Below are 25515 nucleotides of genomic sequence, written 5' to 3' on the forward strand. Positions count from 1 at the left end.
TTGTTAAACACTTTGTGAAATCAAATTTTGGATGTCACACTTCATATGATTTATTGACAAGATTTTGCCGGAATTTCACGTTTCTGTTTCCGAAGTGTACTATGCAATTCCAAGAATATTTTTTAGAGAAAATACATATTTAGAACTATCCACAGTGGTACATAATAACCCAGCACAAGCAATAACTCAGAAACAGTTGCCTGTTATAGTATCACCTCACATAAATACCATGTCTTGGTAAATCAGAAATGAATAACGGGCACATAATCTTGTTTTACAATATCTATTAAACTTTATTAAAATGTAAAACCATTGATGTTTTTTGGTTTCTAATTTTTATGTGATTTTAACATCTGATAGTAGTTCAAATTTACTTTCTAAATCTGCATCTATACTCTGCAAATCACTGGTGCATGGCAGAGGGTACGTCTCATAGTACCAGTTATTAGGGTTTCCTCCTGTTCCATTCATCTATGGAGTGTGAGAAGAATGATTGTTTGAATGCCTCTGCGCATCTAGTAATTATTCTAATGTTATCCTTTTGATCCCAATGTGATCAATACATAGGGGACTGTAGTATATTCCAAGAGTATCAGTTAAAGCTGGTTCTTGAAACTCTGTTAATAGACTTTCTTGGGATAGCTTACGTCTGTCTTCAAGAATGTGCCAGTTCAGTTCATTCAGTATCCCTGTGACACTCTTCCAGGTATTAAACAAGCCTCTGACAATTTGTGCTGCCCTTCTCTGTATACCTTCAATATCTCCTATTAGTCCTATGTGGTATGGGTCCCACATGCTGGGCAGTATTCTAATGATTTGTAAGCAATCTCTTTTATAGATTGATTTCACTTCCCAAGTATTCTACCAATAAACCAATTTCTACCATGGGCCTTACCCAGAACTGCACCTCTGTGATCATTCAATTTCATATCCCTACAAAGTGTTACACCCAGGTATTGTTTGAGTTGGCCAATTCCACCAATGACTCAGTCATAGGATATTACAGTGTTTCGTTTTGTGAAGTGCAAAATTTTACATTTCTTAACATCTAGAAAAGTTGCCAATCTCTGCAACACGTTGAAATCTTATCAAGATATGACTGAATATTTAGCATCTTCTTTCAGATAGTACTTCACTATAGATAACTGCATCATCTGCAAAATGCCTGATTTTACTATTAATATTGTCTGCAAGGTCATTAATATAAAATATGGATAGCAAGGGTCTCAACACACTTCCCCTGGGGCACACCTGAAGTTACTTCTACATCTGATGTAAGATAACATACTGTGTCCCCCCCCCCTACCAAAAAGTCCTCAATCCAGTCACAAATCTCATTTGATTCAACATATGATCATACTTTTGACAATAAGCATAGGTGCTGTACTGAGTCAAATGATTTATGGAAATCAAGAAACACTGTGTCTACCTGATTGCCATGATCCAAAGTTTTCAGTATGTCATGTGAGAAAAGTGCAAGTTGGGTTACCCATGATCAAGGTTTTCGAAATCCATGCTGATTGGCATTTAGGAGGCCATTCTGTTCAAGATACCTCATTATGTTTGAGCTCAAAATATGTTCTAAGATTCTACAACAAATCACTGTCGAGGATATTGGAGGATAGTTTTGTGAATCACTTCCACCACCCTTCTCATTGAAGGGTGCCACCTGTACCTTTTTCCAAGAACAGGACAGAGTTTTTTGTTCCAGAATCTTAGGACAGATTATAGTTTGAAGAGGGGCTAACAAACCCACAAATTCAGTGTACAATCTGACAGGGATTCCATCAGGGCTTGGAGCTTTGTTCAGTTTTAACAGTTTAAGCTGTTTCTAACGCCCCTGACACTAATTCTTATTTTGTCCATCTTTTCAGTGGTTTAAGGATTAAATTGGGTCCATCCTCTTGGATTTTCTTTTGTAAAGGAACATTTGAAAATTGGCTTAAACATTTCAGTGTTTGCTTTGCTACCCTAAGTTCCAGTTCCTGTTTCATTTGCTAGGGACTGGACACCAATTTTGGCACCACGAACAGCCTTTACGTACGACCAGAATTTCTTTGGGTTCTGTGAAAGATCACTTGACATAATTCTGCTGTGGTAGTCATTGTAAGCTACTGACTGCCAAACATGTTTCATTCAGCATCTGTCCATCTATAGCTCTACACTTTGTTTTACACCTATTATGCAGTAATCTCTGTGTCTTTAGAAGTTTCTTTATAGTCACTGTGTACCATGGAGGTTTTTTCTTTATAGTCACTGTGTACCATGGAGGTTTCCTCCCATAATGAACTGTTGTACTGGGTACACATCTGTGCAGGATCACTGGAGTGGCTAAGTGGTGGGTGGAAATAAATCATTTGAACCAGTTTTGTAATGTCATTTACTGGCAGAAAAAATGCATTCAAATGGGCATCATGAGTTAGGCCTAGGGAGGCGAGGGTGAGCCAGAGTGTAGTGGTAGGCGATACATAGTTCTCATCAAATCTGGGCAAAGTTAATGATTAGTGGCGTCTGCCATTTGGACAAGTCTGAATGTCGTGGCAGCTACAGAGACAAAGTACACGGTGCCGCAGCACCGAGAGTGGCAGGTGGTGTTCACAGCTACCGGGTGCGCGGCAGAGAGGGAGCCTTGCCGATGGGTGGCAGGGAGATTCCAGCATGGCCACGCGGCTTCCTCTGCCCTGATTGGTCAGAAGCTGAGGAACCCGCTGGGGCGGCATGGAAAGTTCTGAAGCTTGGCCTGGTTAGCATCACCTAGGCGTTATTACCTCATCAGCACATGAGGGAGGCGCATGATTGAGATTGCCCACCCTGGTGCTGACTTGCTGTTGCCAGGCCATGGGACGAGAAAATTACAGGCAACCAAAGCTGCTGGCTAATGCTGTACCATAATGAGAGAATGAAATTAACCTTTTGAAATAAATTAATGATAGAATCCACTACTGTCTGGCTCAACCTTACACTCCTCCCCCTTCCGTGGGAGCAGAGAACATATGTGAATTCGCTCAATGTAATTGTTATTTAACTGTAGACAATTTTAGTTCACAAAACAAAGGAGACATTATTGTTAAAGGTTCCCACAGAAGATGGCAGGGGCCTTAAACTAGGGGTGTGTGTAGAGACTTGGAAGACCTCCTAGGGGTCACAAAGGGGTTTAGACACTTCAGCAATATTATGTTTACACAGGAACAAGGAATAAATACTATAAAACATCAAAACAAAATTACATGAGTTAGCAAGTGTGAATAAGACATCTGAGAGAGTAATAATTTGTATCATGCATACACACCAAGTGCCTTTGTTTTTTTAAAAGAATACATATCACCACCTTTTAATGTGAGAAACACACACACACACACACACACACACACACACACACACACACACACTATGATGTCAAGTCAACCATTATTTGTGATCTCACCAACACTTTTCCAGAAATTGTGGTTTCTACTATGGTAATTTTCTACAGTGGCCCTCAGTTTACAGTATCTGTGTTTCAACAAGTCTATGAATGTAACAGCATACCCACAAGCCCACCACTCCAACCCACCCAGCTTTGAATTCTGGATTAGAGCAGCTAGCCAAGACATTTAAAATGCAGATGAGCAAAATTATGATGAGTCAATTTTGGTGAAGCACTCACTAACTGCCACCCAAAATATAGGTCTGCCCTTGTAAATGGATGTAGTTCAGGTGAGATAATGCACGGGTGCAGTCCATACACTTAATTTGACCTACTATGCCTGGTGACGTACCATCATCCATGCACATTATTATCATGTGGCCTCCCATGTCTGGGCTCACTCTTTGTCAGCAATATAGATGGCAAATATATGAAGTCATAGCCAACTGTATAGTGCATCGAGAATTTCAACGCAAATTCTAGAGACCCTCGGCTTTCCACTGTCTCGAACTCCCAATAGTTTACGTACAAGCATGAGAGACGGGAGAGTGTCTACCTCGAGCTGGTTTTCTGTGTGCGCAGGGTGGACATGTGTCAAGAGAATGCTACAATGTGGGTGACTGATCAATGCGGCCAAGTTGTTGGCACACTAGTCGCAGAAACTACAAGCCCAGTGCAAGGAGCAACTGCGCCTTACTCCATGACTGAGCTACGTCAGTCATTATTGTGAACGGTTGAATTATATAAAAGAAAAGAAAAGAAAAGAGACTCACTTTTGACTTACTTACTTACTGACTCTCTAGAGTTGCAGATGGTGGACTTATGAGAACCTTGAGAGATTTTTTGAGCTGTACAGTTTCTGATGAACCACGAGTCATTGGGCTTACAAAATATGATTCATTTATGTGAAAACTGTTATGTGGTGTTCTGAGTGTTCTGTTTGTGGAAGTGAAATATAGCAGGATTGATTTAAAAGTGTTTTGAATGTACGCAATCATTTTAATAATAGAGAAAATTCCTCCCAACAGCATCATATCTTCGAAGAAGATGTTGAGCAGGTCGTCACAGCCAACTATCCTGAAAAGAAGATCAGCAAAGCACCTCAAGTAGGTCAATGATGAAAGGGACGTGTGAGTCTTGCACACCAGCACCACATTACTTCCTCTAGTCGCCGGAAACTGCCAGAACGTGGTGACCGATGTGATCAGTACTCGAAAAGGAGGAATTTTTTAAGTAAATTGAGACAAGAATATGTTAAGAATTGCATAGCAACCAGCAGTAACAAGACTGATAAATTGTTTCCAATAATTGTGTGGTGTCCAATAAACCAAAGAAAGAAAGTTGCGAATGCAACACAATATGAGACAGAAAAAAGTAATAACGTCAAGAGAACGGAGAGAAGATCTCAACTTTTTGACTAAGGAGTTTTTGGTGTGGGGAAGAAATATTTCTCACCCAAGTAAATTGTGCCTATGCCAATGCAGTAATCAACCGATGTTGACGCAGTAACCAGCTAATGACGCCAATGCAGCAACGAACCGAAGTCGACGCAGTAACCAGCCGCTGATGCCGCCATAGTAACCCACCACGGTTGCTGACTACAACAGCTGCCATTCACTGTTGCTGACTTTATGTCCACTTGCCGATGCTGCAACCAATGTTCAACACTGCCAGTGCCTGTGCTATTCACCGGTGCCGATTCTATACTCGCTCACCTATGCAGCAAGAATTCTATGCCAGCTGAACGTGAAATAAAAACTTTATTATTCTAGTAGAAAGTTTTATAAAATACTGTGGGGTGAACTTTTACTGTGTAATTGGTCTAATTGAAATTAGTATTAGATGCTCACAAGAGCTAAAGTCTATAGAAGCATAGACAGTATACAACAAGTTGGAGAGATGTCAGAACCAGCCACGGCTATGAGAATTGCTAAAGAAGGGCCTGACTGGTCTGAAGTAGTGAATTTACTTAAAGCCCAGAGAGCAGATTCAGCAGCTTTAAGAAAAAAAAATGGCATGTGACGAGGGCCTTCCATCGGGTAGACCGCTCGCCTGGTGCAAGTCTATCAATCTGATGCCACTTCAGTGACTTGCGAGTCAATGGGGATGAAATGATGATGATTACGACAACACAACACCCAGTCCCTGAGAGGAGAAAATCTCTGACCCAGCCGGGAATCGAACCCGGGCGCTTAGGACTGACAGTCTGTCACGCTGACCACTCAGCTACCGGAGGTGGACAGCTTTAAGAAAAGAACTGAGTTATCAAAATGCTTCTTTAAGAAAAGAACTAAACGCTAAGTTAGATGCTCAAAGAGCAGATTTAAATGCTCAGAATGCTTCCTTGCAAGAAGAACTGAGTACAACTTTAAGTGAGAAATTAGAAGCACAGGGTGAAGCTTTAAATTCTAAGTTTGATGTATTAAATGATGAAGTTGAAAATTTATGATTAGATTTAAAGAATGAATTAAGTAATTCTTTAACTGTCCAAATGAATCAAGTGTTTATGGATTTTAGTCAAAAGCAGAATGATCAATTTCAGAAGTTGACCCAAAAATTAGAATTTGATATTGAAGACAAGTGTAACATGTAGAGTCTGAATTTAATGAAAAATTACAGTCATTTCAGATTATATGTAATGTTACATTCAATGCAGTGAAACAAAGACTATATACCTTAAACGATAGCATAGAAAGACAGGGTAAGCTGATCCCTGTTGTCCAATTGCAAATTGCAGTTGTCAACACTTGAGTCAATGATGTGGAGAGAAATTTTAAGGAAAAACAAGCAACGTCAGACACTATAAATATAAGCAATCTGGAGGAACAGGTAGAGGAGATGATAGACAGAATTGCCATGAAAATAACCTTCAACACCATGGCTACAACTCTCTCTTATGAACACAATGACACTAAGAAAAGTGTCGATGAGGTATGGAAAGAATTCAGACTTGTTCATGACAGAGTAGAAAATAGAATAACTTTACCTAGCTCTGTGTTATGTAGTAAAGTGGTGATTGTTTTGCTGTGGGAAGACTTTCACACAAAATTTAACGAAAAGTACCGGTTTGCATTTGGTCAAGTGAAGTTAATGTCAGATCCATGGGATCCAGGTGGAGTCACATCTGTTCCCCAGGGATGTTAACACTTCGTGTTAGTGGGCGGAGTGATGACCGTCGGTTCCTGAGTTGTTTTTGGTGTTACTTCCACATCAGTTTTCCTACACCAAATTCCCTTAAATCTTCAACTATCGCTAATCTATTCATAACCTCTTAAACTATCCTATCATTTTAGTATTTAAGTGACCAGATATGACTACAAGAATGTGACTAATTTAAGAGAATCATGGATAAACAGTGATCTCTAAATATGAAATGGAGCGAATAGTATAATATTCTGGTAGAAGGTGTAATATGATGGTACTATGTAAACAGAGTGACTTTAAGATGGAATGAACAGAATAGAATATTATATTTAAGAATAATATAATATGAGGTGACTAATGAAATAACTATCTTATTATAGTGTATAATTTTCTAATTTTATAGAAAATTTATACCTTTTATGAGATGTGATGTAGATGGGAGGGTTTGTATCAATTTTGAATGGGTTGGGTAGTGTATGGACTAACATGACTAATACCAGCGAAGTAGGGATACTGAGGAAGAGGGTGGGCAGGGTTTTCCTGTCTTTGGGGCTATCTTCTTTCACTTCTTCGATCTTGGCAACTGTCTGCTTTTTCCTTTCTTACTTCTCATTTGAGTACTGATCTACCTTGCCCTCTTTCCATATGCATGTACTGCTATCACTGAAGTCCTTCTCATTCTCTGTGGTTTCCTATAACCTTCAACTTATTTCAAATAAGTAGGCTGAAGACTCAGGCTGCATGAACACACATTGACATACACACAAAATTACACTTAGACACAAACATGGAAATTACAAGATAGAAACCTAAAGTAATGTCAGAACCACCAAGGGACATAGGGGAATACAGATATACGTAAATTTAAATTGATGCGCATATTACGTTGTTGATATGTGACGGTTCAGCATTGTCATTTTTGTCACTCTAAAATACATGTGCCATGCTAGTCCTTGGGGAAAAGGCATAGTACCTAATGGGAGTTGGTAAATACAGGTAGACATAGCATCTACTATGTGTGTGCATGATAGCTGTTTATATAGTAAAAGTTAGGGGTGAAAGAGGACTCTAGGGTATAAGATGATATATTAGAAAGTGGAATATGAAGGTAAAGTAGATTTATAATTTTACGAGAGAGTATTTAAGAGTAGTATTCATGAAGATGTATGATTGGTTAATGAACCAGGAGGTCTTCTCAGGAAGGAAGAGGAGAGCGCACCCAGCATTTATTGGATGAAAAGGGTAGATAGGCAGACCCAAGAGAGGCTGACCTATACTGTGCAGACAGGGACACCAAGAAGGGGATCGACCTGTAGCATAGGTTAGGAAGTTAAAAGGGGCATACCTGCCAAAATGGAAGGAGAAAGGGTACTCCTAGGATCAACCCATGTAAGATATAGGTACTGCTCCTAAAGGGAAAAGGACGGTATCATGACAGAAGTCGCATGTTTAACGGGATGAGTCTGGTAAGTTTGAATTCTATGCATAAACAGCCTCATTAAGTTTCAGGTTCACAAATGTCCAAGAAGGGAACACTTTTATTTTACCCAGAGTTCCTCCAGATGTTACTGGCAAATTTTTAGCTGTTGTAACAAATAATGTTATCAACTAATGTTATTCTTACTTATGTACGGTACCCTTGTTGTATGTCTTTTGCCTGTTATGGAATTGTAATTTCAGTCGCTTATGGTTTTAATGCCATTATTACTCTGAACTATTATAATAAACTATTTTCCTTAATAATCTCAGTTAACATTTTCTGGTTTTAAGTCAGTATTACTCCGTATGCGCATGCGCGTGACCAGCAGCTAAGCTCGCTGCATCGCTGGCTGTGGCACCCACTTATGACTCAGCGCCCATGGCCCACCTTTTTGGCCCTTTTGTGGCCTATTGGGAAAACATTAGTATAAGTGATGCAGTCTTATGACTATGTACTGTAGTACTAATATTTTAAGTTCGGCAAGGCCAATATCTGGCATGTTTTAATTTTATATTATGACATTTCTGAAGAAGGCTACATTATTATAGCCGAAACCTAGGTAAAGTTTCTTTGCTTATGCAACTGGAGACTGAAATGTAATATAATTACATTTTACAGTTGCTGAATCTGCTGCACCATGCTAAAAATATTCAAATTTTGTGTGTGATGTTTACCCAAGGGTATAGCTTGTGTTGAACATTTACTCAAGTCTGCAGTCTGCTTACTCATCTAGTGTTGTCCCCCACAGCTGTTCACTAATTATTTTTTCCAAATCAGACTTCATTTAGTGCAAACAAAATATCAGCCAAGAGATTGATGCTTTGTCCATTTAGATTGTGTGATCTTCAGTGGACTGCATTCAGAATGAATTGGTGAATGCTATGAACTGAAATCAGTTAAGTAATTTATTTGCATTTATATTAGCTGATTCTTTTTCATATAAAGATATGGATCCCTGTTTATGCCCTCAGCACTAGGCATACCCCTGCTGTGGGCACATTGCTTGCCTGAGTATTCTATGGCTTCTACTTACTTTCCCTTCGCTGTAGGCCCTGCCAAACTCCGCACCCCTGCCCACACACAATATGTGAACATGACAAACTCTCTGGACTGTTTTGACCATCAAAAAGTGAATAATTTGTACTTTAACAGCACTGTCATCACACTCTGCTGTGTGTTTGCATTAACCTTAGAATTCCCAATGCCAAAATTTTGATTCCCTAGCTTGGAGATTTTGTAGCCACAGGTGTACAACTATATTACAGTGCTTAGCTGAAACTAACTATTGAATGTGCCAGTGGTCAAGAACTTTCAAAAGTAGCAGTGTTGTAGATAGCTCTTATATTAAACATTGTACAAAGTTCAGTAAACTCCTGATGTGTTAAAGTATATTTAGTAATGTTTACTATTCCTCTTCCAAAAGCGGACGTACTTGATATGGTCTTACACAGCATTGGACAGTCATTTACTGGGTACTCACAGCTTGAAGACCTCACAGTGAGCATCTTCTCATTGTTGACAGTGATAGCAGTTGGCATCACTCAGAATTTCATCTCTTTGTTGTTGATCTGTATACTATAAAAGTGATTTTATTGGTCTCAGAAACAGAAAAACCCTTAGAGTTCTAGAACAGCACTGGATTAATATTTGTGGCAACAAAAATATAGTTTCAATTTTTTGAATGATTCATATTGATTTCTTGGTACATTTTAGCAGCAGTACAGAAACCGTCTCTATTGAGTCAAAATTGCTCAAAATTATTCTCAGTCAGGAGAGCCACAATTCTCACTTTCCTCATACCATGTCAGGAGCACATTATCGAGTTACTGTTTGTCATTCACATTCATGAATTACAATCTTTCCACAAGTTTCAAAAAGTTTGTTATGTACACTTGCATGCTTTACTGTACCTGTATCAATTTGCGAATTGGTGTTCAGTAGACTTTAGTGAAGTTTATAGTCCAATGTTATTTGTGCTCCTGCAAGGCAACATGTCTGCCTCTCACCATCTCCTATACATGTCTCTGTTGAGACTTTTGTTGCCACTCCTGTTCGTGATGCCACATGGCACCAGAGTTTTGTGTGTTCAGTTCTGTGGCCCTGACTTGCTTCTGCACCTTCCTGTACTGTTTGTAATCTCCTTTACACAAACATGTTTGGACTAATTTTGCTTGGGCCTTACAATCTGCACTGATCCTTTGTTCACAAATTTTAAAAACATGCTCTGGTATTATGCAGACAGTATATCCCTCTCAAAGGGTTGCCATCCTACATTACTCAAAACAGTTTGAAGTGGCTACAACACAACAGTTTGCTGCAGTTGTTCAGGCCCGACATCTACCAGTATCTTATGCAACCACAGTTCAAAATGCCCCCCCCCCCCCCTAAAACTGCCATGATACGAGGTGTGATTGGTAAGTTTTAAGAATGGGCTTTTAATTGTACAATGGTGGTACTTACATGCTGCTACGATACATCTCCTTCAAAATAGTCCCCTTCTGACTGAACACACCATCTCCAATGGTGTTTTCACTCTGGGAAACATTCCTGGAATTTTTTTTCCTGAAGTGTGTTAAGAACACTCTCCGTATGTGCCTGGATGTCTTCAATCGAGTCAAATCGCTTCCCTTTCAGTGAAAATTTCAGTTTAGGAAACAGGTAGAAGTCCACAGGGCCAAATCAGGGGAATGTGGTGGTTGTGGAAGCACAGGAATTTTGAATTTGGTCAAAAATTCAATGATGGAGAAGGCACAATGAGCCGGAGAATTGTCATGATGTAACACCCAACTCCTGTCTTTCCAAAATGCAGGCCTTTTCTTCTGCACCTTTCCACACAAACACTCCAGGACACAGTAGTAGTATTCCTGGTTAATAGTCTGACCTCCAGGGGTAAATTCATGATGCATAATACTGGTAGAATCGAAAAAAATCACCAACGTTGTCTTCACCTTTGATCGACTTTGCCATGCTTTTTTTGGTCGTGGTGAACCTGGAGTCTTCCACTGTGAAGACTGAACTCTGGTTTCACGATCATATCCATATACCCATGATTTGTCACCTGTTATTACCCTATTTAATAAATCTGGGTCATTTTTAGTCCGATTAATCAGTTCTTGGCACACTTCAAGTCGGTATTGTCTCTGGTCACTTGACAACACTTTTGGAATGAATTTTGTGGACACTTGACATATGTTCAGATCTTCAGTTAAAATTGACTGAACTGCATAGAAACTTAAATTAAGTTCATCAGCCATCTCCCTAATTGTAAGTCTATGATCAGAGTGCATTAAGTCATGAACTTTCACAACATTTTCATTCGTTTTTGAGGTGGAAGGATTGCTGGAAAGTGGTTCATCTTCAAATGATTTGTGGCCATTTTAAAATCTGTTGAACCAGACAAAAAAAAATTGACTGGCTCATATAATTATCTACAAAAGCTGTTTTAAATAGTTGGTAAGTCTCAGAAGCTGATTTTCCAGTTTTAAAACAAAATTTTACACAAACTCATCGCTCCATTTTTACGTCCATTTTCATGTAGACAGAATCCAGCAACAAGCCCTAAGAGAACAGCACTCAGCTAGCTACCACAATTAACTGAATAAAGGAAACACAATTTCCTGGCAGAGGGCATTCAAGGACAAGGCAATGACTCACTCCTCACCCTCCGTGTACCTGCCCGTTAAACCAGTAAGCAGCAGTGGATCCATTCTGGATCCATTCTTAAAACTTTCTAATCATATCTTGTATAGTGTTTGCAAAGCATCTCTCTCATAGAATCACCCTGTTAACAATCAATGAATGAAAGTGCACTAGTCTGATAAAGAGAGACAGGATTTACAGAATGTCTGAGGAAAATTGACCAATTGATCACATTTAAAAAATTGGTTTTACTTTGTGTCACTGAGTGTGGAAGCTCTGGATGAACCAACATGGAATGTACATCTGTGTATATTTAGTACTGCAATATTATATTGTTATGTGTCACCGAGTGTGGAAGCTGGGTGAACCAACGTGGAATGTACATCTTTGTATATTTATTAATAGAGGGAAACATTCCACATGGGAAAAATATACCTAAAAACAAAGATGATGTGACTTACCAAACAAAAGCGCTGGCACGTCGATAGACACACAAACAAACACAAACATACACACAAAATTCAAGCTTTCACAACAAACTGTTGCCTCATCAGGAAAGAGGGAAGGAGAGGGAAAGACGAAAGGATGTGGGTTTTAAGGGAGAGGGTAAGGAGTCATTCCAATACCGGGAGCGGAAAGACTTACCTTATGGGAAAAAAAGGACAGGTATACACTCGCACACACACTCATATCCATCCGCACATACACAGACACAAGCAGACATTTGTAAAGGCAAAGAGTTTACAAATGTCTGCTTGTGTCTGTGTATGTGCAGATGGATATGAGTGTGTGTACGAGTGTATACCTGTCCTTTTTTCCCCCTAAGGTAAGTCTTTCCGCTCCCGGTATTGGAATGACTCCTTACCCTCTCCCTTAAAACCCACATCCTTTCGTCTTTCCCTCTCCTTCCCTCTTTCCTGATGAGGCAACAGTTTGTTCCGAAAGCTTGAATTTTGTGTGTATGTTTGTGTTTGTTTGTGTGTCTATCGACGTGCCAGCGCTTTTGTTTGGTAAGTCACATCATCTTTGTTTTTAGGTATATCTTTGTATATTTAGTGCTACAATCACTATATTATTACTAATCATAATATAAATAACCTAAGATTACACTTATTATTTAATTTTGTAGTAGTAATAGTTCTGTTTTCAACGCTATGGATGACTTAAACTTCAAATCAACAATAAAACTCAGTTGTACCATCTATTTTACACTTGGGGATAAGCTTTTGCTGACCGCTGAGTAAACCCCATTAAACTGTGGGTGTGTGATGCAAATGTATATTTTGTGTCATGGAATTGTTATTTTTTAAATAACTTTATTTTTCAGACTCATTGCAGATACCAGGCCCATATCCTCAAGTAAACAATGTTACTTTTAAATATCCACCAGTGCCTTTGCTAACCCAGAGAAATTTGATATCTTCTGAAAATTTCTGCCCAAATATACAACCTGAGAGTAGTGAATGTGATGATGAATTCTGTAACTGCCCGTATGTTATTGAATTTGATTTGGGTGATCTTGTGGAAATAGTGCTTGTAGACCCAGGTGAGTACAGTATTAATTTTTTCCTAGGTGAAAGAAACAGTCATTATGAAGGTGTATATATTGTTAATGAAGTAGTTTAGGCCTAACCACTAGTGGTATTCAATGCAACTACAGTTCAAAACATGCAATGTTAAAACTGTCCGCATCACACTATTTTTTGTGCTCTAGCTAACAAACAAATGCACGTGTTTCTTTCTTATAAGATGCTAGGTCCCATGGCTGAGTACTACATTGGGATTCACCAGATGATGTGTAATGCCAGTGACTGCTTAGATTTTTGACATTTTATGCAGAAAATAAGGCTGTTTGAAACCATCTCTGATAAATAGCTTATCTGGAGACAATTCACTATGAAATAGCGCCTGTTAACCCATTAATGCCCAAAACTTTATTTTTTTTGTCTTTGATCTTGATGAAATTAAATCAGTGTAGTTCTTTTAAATATCAATGACCAAAATGTTATTTTTTAATTTTTTCACTATTTTATTTCACATATGATAAAACATAAGATGGGCATTAGCATTTACTGTTCAATGGCACAATGAAAATTTTTAAGTAGCAAGAAGGTAATGTTGTATGTAATTTTATTAATGAAAACTTATACACTATTGTTTTTCTAATTTACAATTATGTCATTAATGATGTTGGGAAAATAAAAACAAACTGGATGAAGTCCATCACATTATATCAGTGACAAGTTCTCTATTTTGCACAATGTTTACCTGTGATACTGCAAAAAACAAGAACCTACATCTAACATCTACATTTATACTCCACAAGCCACCCAACGGTGTGTGGCGGAGGGCACTTTACGTGCCACTGTCATTACCTCCCTTTCCTGTTCCAGTCGCGTATGGTTCGCGGGAAGAACGACTGTCTGAAAGCCTCCGTGCGCGCTCTAATCTCTCTAATTTTACATTCGTGATCTCCTCGGGAGGTATAAGTAGGGGGAAGCAATATATTCAATACCTCATCCAGAAATGCACCCTCTCGAAACCTGGCGAGCAATCTACACCGCGATGCAGAGCGCCTCTCTTGTAGAGTCTGCCACTTGAGTTTATTAAACATCTCCGTAACGCTATCACGGTTACCAAATAACCCTGTGACGAAACGCACCGCTCTTCTTTGGATCTTCTCTATCTCCTCCGTCAAACCGATCTGGTACGGATCCCACACTGATGAGCAATACTCAAGTACAGGTCGAACGAGTGTTTTGTAAGCCACCTCCTTTGATGATGGACCACATTTTCCAAGCACTCTCCCAATGAACCTCAACCTGGTACCCGCCTTACCAACAATTAATTTTATATGATCATTCCACTTTAAATCGCTCCGCACGCATACTCCCAGATATTTTACAGAAGTAACTGCTACCAGTGTTTGTCACGCTATCATATAATCATACAATAAAGGATCCTTCTTTCTATGTATTCGCAATACATTACATTTGTCTATGTTAAGGGACAGTTGCCACTCCCTGCACCAAGTGCCTATCCGCTGCAGATCTTCCTGCATTTCGCTACAATTTTCTAATGCTGCAACTTCTCTGTATACTACAGCATCATCCGCGAAAAGCCGCATGGAACTTCCGACAACATTAGATTTTATACCACAACATTAGATTTTTATACCACAACATTAGATTTTATACCACATAATTTTGTGCATTTTCTACAATTTTTACATCTTCTCTGAGTTAGAATTTGTTGACAAAGTGTCCAACATTCTCACTACAGATATCATTTGTCCGGCATGGGCCCTCAAGGTTTATCCATTACTAGTGATCTCACTAGAGACAGTATAACACTTCTTCGGATCTCCAACAAACTTCTGTTATTCACCTTTCTATACAGCATCCACATATTGATAAGGCTACCAACAAGGCAGACTCTAGAAAGTGGCCAGTATCATTTCTTGGAGTGGATCCTGGTTGTCTCTGGTTGTCAAAGAGATCCCTTTGTTGTAGAGTTGTAGTTAGCTGAATTGAGGCATGGTTCTGTGCTTTTGTTCTGCTTTACTCCATCTCTTGCAGGTCCCCTTGGTAAGACAATAATTGATTTGCAGATTTGTTACTAATGTCCTTTGGCTGTTGTCATGCCCCTTAGCAGGGAATGGTGCTCATTTTGAAGTACACGATAAGATCCATGAGGTTCCTTTTTTACGTCTTTCAGGGACACTTTCTCAATCCTGCCTCTTTGGATAGTGGCAATGCAGCGTAATTCATGCTTGCTTACTGATTCCAAGAGTGGCAGAGAGTTGAAACAGTTGTCAAGACAGAAAACTGAATTAGGAGGAAGAAAACATATATAATTTTTTTGTGTAGTTGCAGTTCCCAGTGTTTTTCCTTCTTCTTTGTCACCAGCACCAGAGTAAGGACTGAACATCACAACATACCCCTCGGATGTTGCAGGTCACCTTAACTTGCAACCATAGTGAACAGGTTTTCCCTATTTGTTCAAACCTGTTTCTACTGAGTGAATTACTTACAAGATAACTGTAAGTATCCACCCCTGTCTCCCAATTCCTTCTTCTAAAAGGTACTGGATTGTAACCAGAAATAATAAGAATTCCAAAATATTTGTGTAATTCATCAACTGAAAATTGAAAATCTAAATATCCTTTCTGAGCAGCATATTTCACTGTCTCTTTACAAATGTACTCCATAAACTCTCAATTGAAAACTTCCTTTAATATGTCTACATGCATCTTATGAGACTGATTCACTCTAGCCACAAGAAAAGGCTCTGATGTATTGTCAGTTAATTCTACTTGACTGCCAACATTCATGGTTTTCAGTTCCTGTGATATCCACTTCCGTGGTATTGATTTATATTTAATTTGATAGTTCTGGTGTGTTCTTATCCCCGTTGTTGCTTTCTCTTGCAGGCTGTGAATAACATCATTTCTGTTTGGTTCTGAAGTGGCTTGTACCTCCATTGGCTAACAAAGAAATCCTTTACAGGTATCACTGAAACTAATGAGTCTTTCATCATCACTAGGAGCATCATCACAATCAGAATCATTTCCACCATGTGGTGCAAGAAGGACTAAATCCAGCTCATGCTATTTCACTTCAGATATTACCTACATCACTGAGATTCTCAAGTAGTTTTAAAATCTCTTCTGCCTCATGGGGATTGTCAGGATTATAATAGTATTTGTTTGACCCATCAGTAAAATAAACAACTGCATCTAGTATATTACTCTAAAAGAAAAAAAAAGAAAGAAATGTTTCCTGAATTACATTTAAAGTAGTGATAGTTTCCCATTGTATGGTATATCATACCACAAAGAATTACTCTATTACATATGTTTAGATAAAGAGTTTACAACCAGAAACAACATCATGCTTAATTGTTATGCTGATCTAAAATTAAAACCATAAGCAAACATTCATATCAATATAAGCAGTTTGAGTATAGGATAAAATTCTTACCTGCTGCACATTATCTTGCCAGTTCAGAGTAGCAATAAGAAGAAATGGCTAACTGTGCAGTAACGGCATTCTTCCGTCACTGAAAACTACCATTGTTGTGGAGCAGCAACCACTGACTGCACACAAACAATTGTAAACAGCCTACACCATCCCATCTAATGGTAACAATACAAAATAAAGACACATGTGCAACATATGATATAACATACCATGGACATTAATGGATTAAGTAATTTCGCATTTTTTGTGTTTTGAGGCAGAATTCACAACTATTTCACATTTATTACAAAATGCTAATTTTTCTGGTCCTCAATAACAAATAACTTCATTAGTCACTTTTTCTAAAAATTAATTGAACATCTCAACACACGAACTGAAAATTTATGTTAACCACATAATAAGCTGAAGGGTTCACTTAGAGCTGCATGACAAGCAGTAGTGTACTGTAAATCTGAGTTTGTATTTATAGAGCTGAGTAACTATTTTCTTTTAAAACTACCAATGTAGTCAAGCAAATATTAAGCTAAAACAGGAGATATTTAATATAAATGAAGAAACAAGAGCTTTTTTCCTTAGTAGCAGCTTTATTTCTAATTTACTTGGTTAATTTTAGATTGTTTAATCACGAATAGCATCAAGCAATATTGTGACCATTTATTGTTGATACTGTGTAGGCTACAGATTACTTTTCTATGATTGTATTGTGTTTTGTCACTCTATACCTTGTTCCACATGTATCAAAGTTCTCCTTGTTGATGGTATGTACAGAACATGATGAATGAATTAATGATTGAATGGATAGTTAAGTGAATGAATCATGTATTAGATTAGTTTTGTTATCATTTACCACAAACATTACAGCTTTTGAACAGCCCATTGTAGCCAGTGGAAGGTCATTCATACAGTTTAAAACTAGGAGTGGAGTCAATAACGAAAATTGCAGACTTCACATTTTATGTTCCCTCATTTAGAGTTTAATTTTATGTCTATAGTTAATTTTGCCAATGAGACCATTTCTTCATCTTTTTATAGGGTGCACAGTGTAAATGTGTGGGTTGAATATTGCCATTCTACCTTGGTTCATCCCTTTCATTCTCACTAAGTTATATAAACCAGCAATTCAACTTAAACCTTGTACCCAAAATCAGGTAAGATCAGTCAGTCATATAATCATTTGACAGCATTGAAAATTAAAGTAGTTGTCCCTACACAGAACAATAGCATATATACATTACACAGTAGTACCACCTGCTTCCTTTAAATACAATACCCATGCAGCAGACAGACTCACAAAGTATGCCAGAGCCTGGAAAGAGCAGCATGCAGAACATAGCACAGCAGGAGAGCTTCTGTGAAGTTTGGAAGATAGGAGACAACGTACTGGCAGAATTGAGGCTGTGAGGCTGGGGCGTGAGTTTTGCTTGGGTTACTCAGATGGTAGAGCTCTTGCCCGCAAAAGGAAAAGGTCTGGAGTTCGAGCCTCGGTCCAGCACATGGTTTTAATCTGCCAGGAAGTTTCATATGAGTGCACACTCCACTGCAGAGTGAAAATTTCATTCTGGAAACATCCCTTAGGCTGTGGCAAAGCCATGCCTCCTTAATATACTTTTTTCCAGGAGTGCTAGTTCTGCAAGGTTCACTGGAGAGCTTCTGTGAAGTTTGGAAGGTAGGAGACAAGATACCAGCAGAATTAAGGCTGTGAGGACAGGGTGTGAGTCATGCTTAGGTAGCTCAGATGGTAGAGCTCTTGCCCGTGAAACGCAAAGGTCCTGAGTTCGAGCCTCAGTCTGGCACACAGTTTTAATCTGCCAGGAAGTTTCATATCAGTGCACATTCTGCTTCAGAGTGAAAATTTCACTACAGCACATAAACAGCTCAAAGGCAAATCCCTGCACACATAATCCAGTAAGAACACGGGACAGATTTCTTTACTGAAACTGTGATGGATGAACTGTACTTGAGCCCATCAACCACATTTTTATTGATGGACATCCACCAGTCAACAGCTACCCAAGCAGGTCTTCCAATACTTCATGTATGACTGCTTGACAACACTGTAGCACTGGGATAACTGTAGCTCTATTCACATGGTCTTTTAAATTGTCATGGATATGGCATGTCTGATGATGGCACATCCTCCCACCACAAAACTTAAGGCCCCAGGTGAAGGAATGAGGCTGGAAAACTTCCACACACCTATTAACCAACATGAAAGGCTGCCAAAAGACACATATACAACCTTCTGATTATATGAAATAAACAAATTGCCACATAAAATGTCTTAATTTTAACTAAACTGTACTATTAAATACCAAAAACATTGCTCTATAGGTCCACTGAGGTATGCAGTACAATAAAGAATGTCTTAATTACAGTCAAGAACAGTTTCTCCCAGATATGGTTTAGGCCGGGAGATACAAGCACTAAAAATAAGTCTGCTCTTCAGATCTTTTACCAGGAACCTAACTGGAGTGATGAACTGTATGATTTGGACAAGTCCTCTGAAACAGGGCAAAAAGCTTGTCCATGACCTTATTGGTGTCCTTGCACACAGCATCAAAAATTTTTGGGAAATGTCTGATCATTTGGCTTCAGTGATGTGGGCTGCCTCTCTCATTATAATGCTGAGCAGTCCTTTCATGATTCCTTTACAGATTTTTGCTAGCCCACTTCCACATTCCTTAGAACTGCATAGCGTCAGTCCCCTCCGACACAAATCAATCAAGCACCACAGGTTGGAGAAGGGCAAATTAGGTTTGAATGAAAATGACAGATTGGCCAGGGTATTCTTGTGCACTTCATGAACAGCAGTGTTGAACATGTTGCTTAATGAATACAAGGATGTATCCCACTTAGTTTTATCACTGTGGTGGAAGGCAATGAGCGCTGCACATAAATTTTGAGTGGCTCATTCCACAAATGAGGGATTTGGATAGTAAGGTGTTGTGGTGGTCTGTGCTATTGCCATCTCAAAACATAAGTTCCTAAACACCACCAATGTTAAAGCTGTGGCATTACATGATACTAGTACTTGGGATGACCCAAAAGTATCAATATTTTCCTTTGATACTTGTCATTGCATTATCATTCCTAGTGGAAATTAATCAACAAAAATGCATACACACATCCATGCAAACCAATGCAAAGTGAATCCGCTCCTTTGACCATGGAAACAGACCAAGGTAATCAATGTACAATTTGTTCATCAGAGCTGGAATAACATCAGAGGACAGTAACCATGGTCAGCTGTCCAATGCAGATTTACTTAGGCAACAGGTCTCACAGGACTGTACAATCCTCTGGATCTCTCTGTCCATCCTTTTCCAAATACAGTTGTGCAGATCTTTGTCATAGTTTTAAAATTCCCTAAATGACCTCCAATAAGGGTTTCATGTTAATACTTGAACAAGCATAGTACCAGTTCTGATGGTAACACAATTGAAGAGCTGACATGGAAAAGGGTGTAAGTGCCAAAAAGTAAATTTTTCAGGTGTTAAGAAAATGTAACTGGGACTTTAGAAATTGCTTTATTTCTTGCAATTTTCAGGTACAATCAATTTTGTTGTGTGCTTTGAACAATTCTCACTATAGATATTAACAAAAGGTATTAAAGTCATTGTTATACACACTAATAAAAAGTTATGAAGAGGAGATGTCCTTGTAAAACTGATGATATTTTGGAGCTAGATAATCAAACTTAGCCAATAAATCTTTTTTCTTGGCATTGTTGATGTTTATTACATGTGTCTCATTGTTGAAGGCATGCGTGTTCTCTAATTCTTCATATTTTCTCTTCTTGAAAATAGTATGATGCTCCCATGCTTCCATCTCATTGAAGGTTTTCTTTGTTTTAATTTGTGGTGAATCTGCCACAGGCACTTTGATCCATGATTTGTTAGTGATCTGTAATGCTGTTGTGTTTATAAACTCATCACAGGCACGGGAGACATAAGAGAAATCAGATTTTTCCATTGGCACCACCTGAAATGGGTTGTGTATCCGCGACAATCTCACTACACTCTGAAGTTCTTCTGGCACCATGGCTTTGCAAATGCATTTTCATTTTTCAGTAACGCCAAAATCTCAAGAGACCAGAAACTTCAGTTCAATGGAATCATAGTATCCCTCACTACTAGATGCATTACAACCAACAACACCATCTTGTTCTTATTCTGACCACTGCAGTTGTCACACCATATTTCCAGCTGGCGCTTAGGTGTCAATCGATTGGACAGAACCTTTAAAAGGCATGATGCAATAGCATTGCCTCCAAGGCCTCCAATTCCTTCATGCCACATACACATGACTGCAGAATTTCCCTTATGAATACACAAGTTGTAATTCGACAGCTGTCGCATATAAAACATGTTACTAAGTGTTAAAGTGGGTGTGAAAATAACCTGTTGCATATTGATAGCAACATTCACTACAGTGCTCAAAGGATATTGAGTAGAAAAAAGACTTACAGCTTTTTCAGCTTTCCTGAGGTGAAGCTCTTTTGCAGAAATTGCAGCGAATCTGGACACCCCACTACTGGTGTTTATTTCACAGGTGAATTTATTGCAGGTACGGCAGGTATCTGTTCTCAAGTCATCTAAAATGCAGATTAGGAAATTCTCTCTTGAAGACTCTGCGATAAAATCGACCATCAATATGTGTTTCAGGAAATTTTTCCTCGAATGCATGATAAAGCCGATTAATGTTTAAGTCAGGACTGAGGCACTGCTTTGCTGAGATGCGGTGGAAGTGCCTCGGGCATCCCTGAACACTATATCTCCTTCCTTTAAATGTTCCAAGAACAGTTGGTTTTCTTTCTCGATATTCTGAAAACAGCTAAGAAGGTATTGTTACAGACCCATATGGTTCCTTGCCGTGATGGAATAGTGTATGTAGCTGACACTTGCCTTCTGCTGTCTGCTGGATCTTCATTGCTCCCATGACATTTTATTGCAAATGTTCGTCAGTTGAATTTGACTCATTAAATACGTGCCTTGTGCATCTTTTGCTGAATGAGAGAAATCCTCATACATCTTCTGGATGTCGCTCTTGATTAATGATTGGCATATGCATATCGGCATTTACAGGAAGCCTGGATAGAATTAACACAGTGGTATCAGCAACAATATTGAAGGAGTTCAATGCAAACAATGTGCTGATTATGTTGTTATATTTAACAAAGAACTGATTGAAACATACCTTGTCTAGAGGTTTATACACTTCTTTCACTTTTGGGATGTTCCTTCACATCTTAGCTCTATATAATTCTGCAGTAAGCGTCAAAACACACTTAAATGAGTTGTTGTTGTTGTTGTTGTTGTTGTTGTGGTCTTCAGTCCCGAGACTGATTTGATGCAGCTCTCCATGCTACCCTATCCTGTGCAAGCTTCTTCATCTCCCAGTACCTACTGCAACCTACATCCCTCTTAATTTGCTTAGTGTATTCATCTCTTGGTCTCCCTCTACAATTTTTACCCTCCACGCTGTCCTCCAATAATAAATTGGTGATCCCTTGATGCCTCAGAATATGTCCTACCAACCGATCCCTTCTTCTAGTCAAGTTGTGCCACAAACTCCTCTTCTTGGCAATTCTATTCAGTACCTCCTCACTAGTTATGTGATCTACCCATCTAATCTTCAGCATTCTTCTGTGACACCACATTTCAAACGCTTCTATTCTCTTCTTGTTTAAACTATTTATCGTCCATGTTTCACTTCCATATATGGCTCCACTCCATACAAATACTTTCAGAAACGACTTCCTGACACTTAAATCTATACTCGATGTTAACAAATTTCTCTTCTTCAGAAATGCTTTCCTTGCCATTGCCAGTCTACATTTTATATCCTCTCTACTTCGACCATCATCAGTTACTTTGCTCCCCAAATAGCAAAACTCCTTTACTACTTTAAGTGTCTCATTTCCTAATCTAATTCCCTCAGCATCACCTGATTAAATTCGACGACATTCCATTATCCTCATTTTGCTTTTGTTGATGTTCATCTTATATCCTCCTTTCGAGACACTGTCCATTCCATTCAACTGCTCTTCGAAGTCCTTTGCTGTCTCTGACAGAATTACAATGTGATCGGTGAACCTCAAAGTTTTTATTTCTTCTCCATGGATTTTAATACCTACTCCGAATTTTCCTTTTGTTTCCTTTGCTGCTTGCTCAATATACAGATTGAATAACATTGGGGAGAGGCTACAACCCTGTCTCACTCCCTTCCCAACCACTGCTTCCCTTTCATGTCCCTCAACTCTTATAACTGCCATCTGGTTTCTGTACAAATTGTAAATAGCCTTTCACTCCCTGTATTTTACCCCTGCCACCTTTAGAATTTGAAAGAGAGTATTCCAGTCAACATTGTCAAAAGCTTTCTCTAAGTCTACAAATGCTAGAAACATAGGTTTGCCTTTCCTTAATCTTTCTTCTAAGATAAGTCGCAGTGTCAGTATTGCCTCACATGTTCCGATATTTCTATGGAATCCAAACTGATCTTCCCCAAGGTCGGCTTCTACTAGTTTTTCCATTTGTCTGTAAGGAATCTGTATTAGAATTTTGCGGCTGTGACTTATTAAACTGATAGTTTGGTAATTTTCACATCTCTCAACACCTACTTTCTTTGCGACACCTACTTTCTTTGCGATTGGAATTCTTATATTCTTCTTGAAGTCTGAGGGTATTTCGCCTGTCTCATATATCTTGCTCACCAGATGGTAGACTTTTGTCAGGACTGGCTCTCCCAAGGCCGTCAGTAGTTCCAATGGAATGTTGTCTACTCCTGGGGCCTTGTTTCGACTCAGATTTTTCACGGCTCTGTCAAACTCTTCATGCAGTATCGTATCTCTCATTTCATCTTCGTCTACATCCTCTTCCATTTCCATAATATTGTCCTCAAGTACATTGTCCTTGTATAGATCCTCTATATACTCCTTCCACCTTTCTGCTTTCCCTTCTTTCCTTAGAACTGAGCTCTTGATATTCATGCAAGTGGTTCTCTTTTCTCCAAAGGTCTCTTTAATTTTTCTGTAGGCAGTATCTATCTTACCCCTAGTGAGATAAGCCTCTACATTTGTCCTCTAGCCATCCTTGCTTAGCCATTTTGCACTTCCTGTTGATCTCATTTTTGAGACATTTGTATTCCTTTTTGCCTGTTTCACTTACTGCTTTTTTGTATTTTCTTCTTTCATCAATTAAATTCAGTATCTCTTCTGTTACCCAAGGATTTCTACTAGCCCTCGTCTTTTTACCTACTTGATCCTCTGCTGCCTTCACTATTTCATTCCTCAAATCTACCCATTCTTCTTCTACTGTATTTCTTTCCCCCATTCTTGTCAATTGTTCCCTTATGCTCTCCCTGAAACTCAGTACAACCTCTGGTTCTTTCAGTTTATCCAGGTCCCATCTCCTTAAATTCCCACTTTTTTGCAGTTTCTTCAGTTTTAATCTACAGTTCATAACCAATAGGTTGTGGTCAGAGTCCACAGCTGCCCCTGGAAATGTCTTACAATTTAAAACCTGGTTCCTAAATCTCTGTTTTACCATTATATAATCTATCTGAGACCTTCTAGTATCTCCAGAGTTCTTCCATGTATACAACCTTCTTTCATAATTCTTGAACCAAGTGTTAGCTATGATTAAGTTATGCTCTGTGTAAATTCTACCAGGCGGCTTCCTCTTTCATTTCTTAGCTCCAATCCATATTCACCTACTACGTTTCCTTCTCTTCCTTTCCCTACTGTTGAATTACAGTCACCCATGACTATTAAATTTTCGTCTCCCTTCACTACCTGAATAATTTCTTTTATCTCATCATACATTTCATCAATTTTTTCATCATCTGCAGAGCTAGTTGGCATATAAACTTGTACTACTGTAGTAGGCGTGGGCTTCGTGTCTATCTTGGCCACAATAATGCATTCACTATGCTGTTGGTAGTAGCTTACCCACACTCCTATTTCTTTATTCATTATTAAACCTACCCCTACATAACCCCTATTTGATTTTGTATTTATAACCCTGTATTCACCTGACCAGAAGTCTTGTTCCTCCTGCCACCGAACTTCACTAATTCTCACTATATCTAACTTTAACCTATCCATTTCCCTTTTTAAATTTTCTAACCTACCTGCCCGATTAAGGGATCTGAGTAGTGATTATAAATCAACACTCAGACTTCACTGAATACTGAATGGCACATGCATCCTTTTCCATGCCAACAACCGTGGAGTTAATCAGATGCCACCTAGCGGCGTCAGTGGGAACTACAAGCAGTCGATCTGGACATAGATCTCTCTCCAGGCCACTGGTGATGGCACATAGGATATTTTCAATGCAAAATTGGAATAATGAGTGATTTGGCACTTACACCCTTTTCCATGTCAGCTTTTCAATTATATACACACAACATCCTCGAGCTGTACAACACAAGGCACTTTCCCACAAAACATAAGCTTTTACGTAATGGGAGGTAATTCCATGTCCACAACTTGTTATTGTTCAATGTTCTTAAAAAGGAGCAGTAGCCACCAAAACAAGGCACATCACTTTACCTGGTTTGATGTTAATAACTTGCATCTGTTCCTCATCCTGAGCATCTCCCTTATTGTCCTCACAAAACATGTGGCTCAGACCATCAGCGACTACATTCTCTGTCCCCCAAATTTGTTTAACCTCTGAGGTCTCAACTGCTCACCTGTCGATATGCCCTGTCTGCCTTAGCCTCACAAAAACCCAGCTGTGAGTGACAAACAACAGTGCCCAGGCCTCAAGACTGTATACAAAGTACTTAGCTTTTTGAGAGAACAATGAGACACATAAGCTGCAAGGCACCTCCCATTAGGATATTGTTGAAGTAGGACA

The 25515-nt window shown here is 38.9% G+C and overlaps 1 protein-coding gene across 1 annotated transcript in view; it reads left to right on the top strand.

The window, feature by feature from the left end:
* The window catches only part of LOC124776996 (laccase-9-like), a 162524-nt gene that overhangs the window by 94289 nt on the left and 42720 nt on the right, over positions 1-25515 (top strand). Inside the window, exon 8 of the mRNA XM_047252244.1 lies at positions 12997-13215. Within this exon, the coding sequence (XP_047108200.1) occupies positions 12997-13215 (219 nt within the window). The remainder of the gene's footprint in view (positions 1-12996; positions 13216-25515) is intronic.

This window comes from Schistocerca piceifrons, chromosome 2 (assembly GCF_021461385.2).
Source record: "Schistocerca piceifrons isolate TAMUIC-IGC-003096 chromosome 2, iqSchPice1.1, whole genome shotgun sequence".
Taxonomy (NCBI): Eukaryota; Metazoa; Arthropoda; class Insecta; order Orthoptera; family Acrididae; genus Schistocerca; species Schistocerca piceifrons.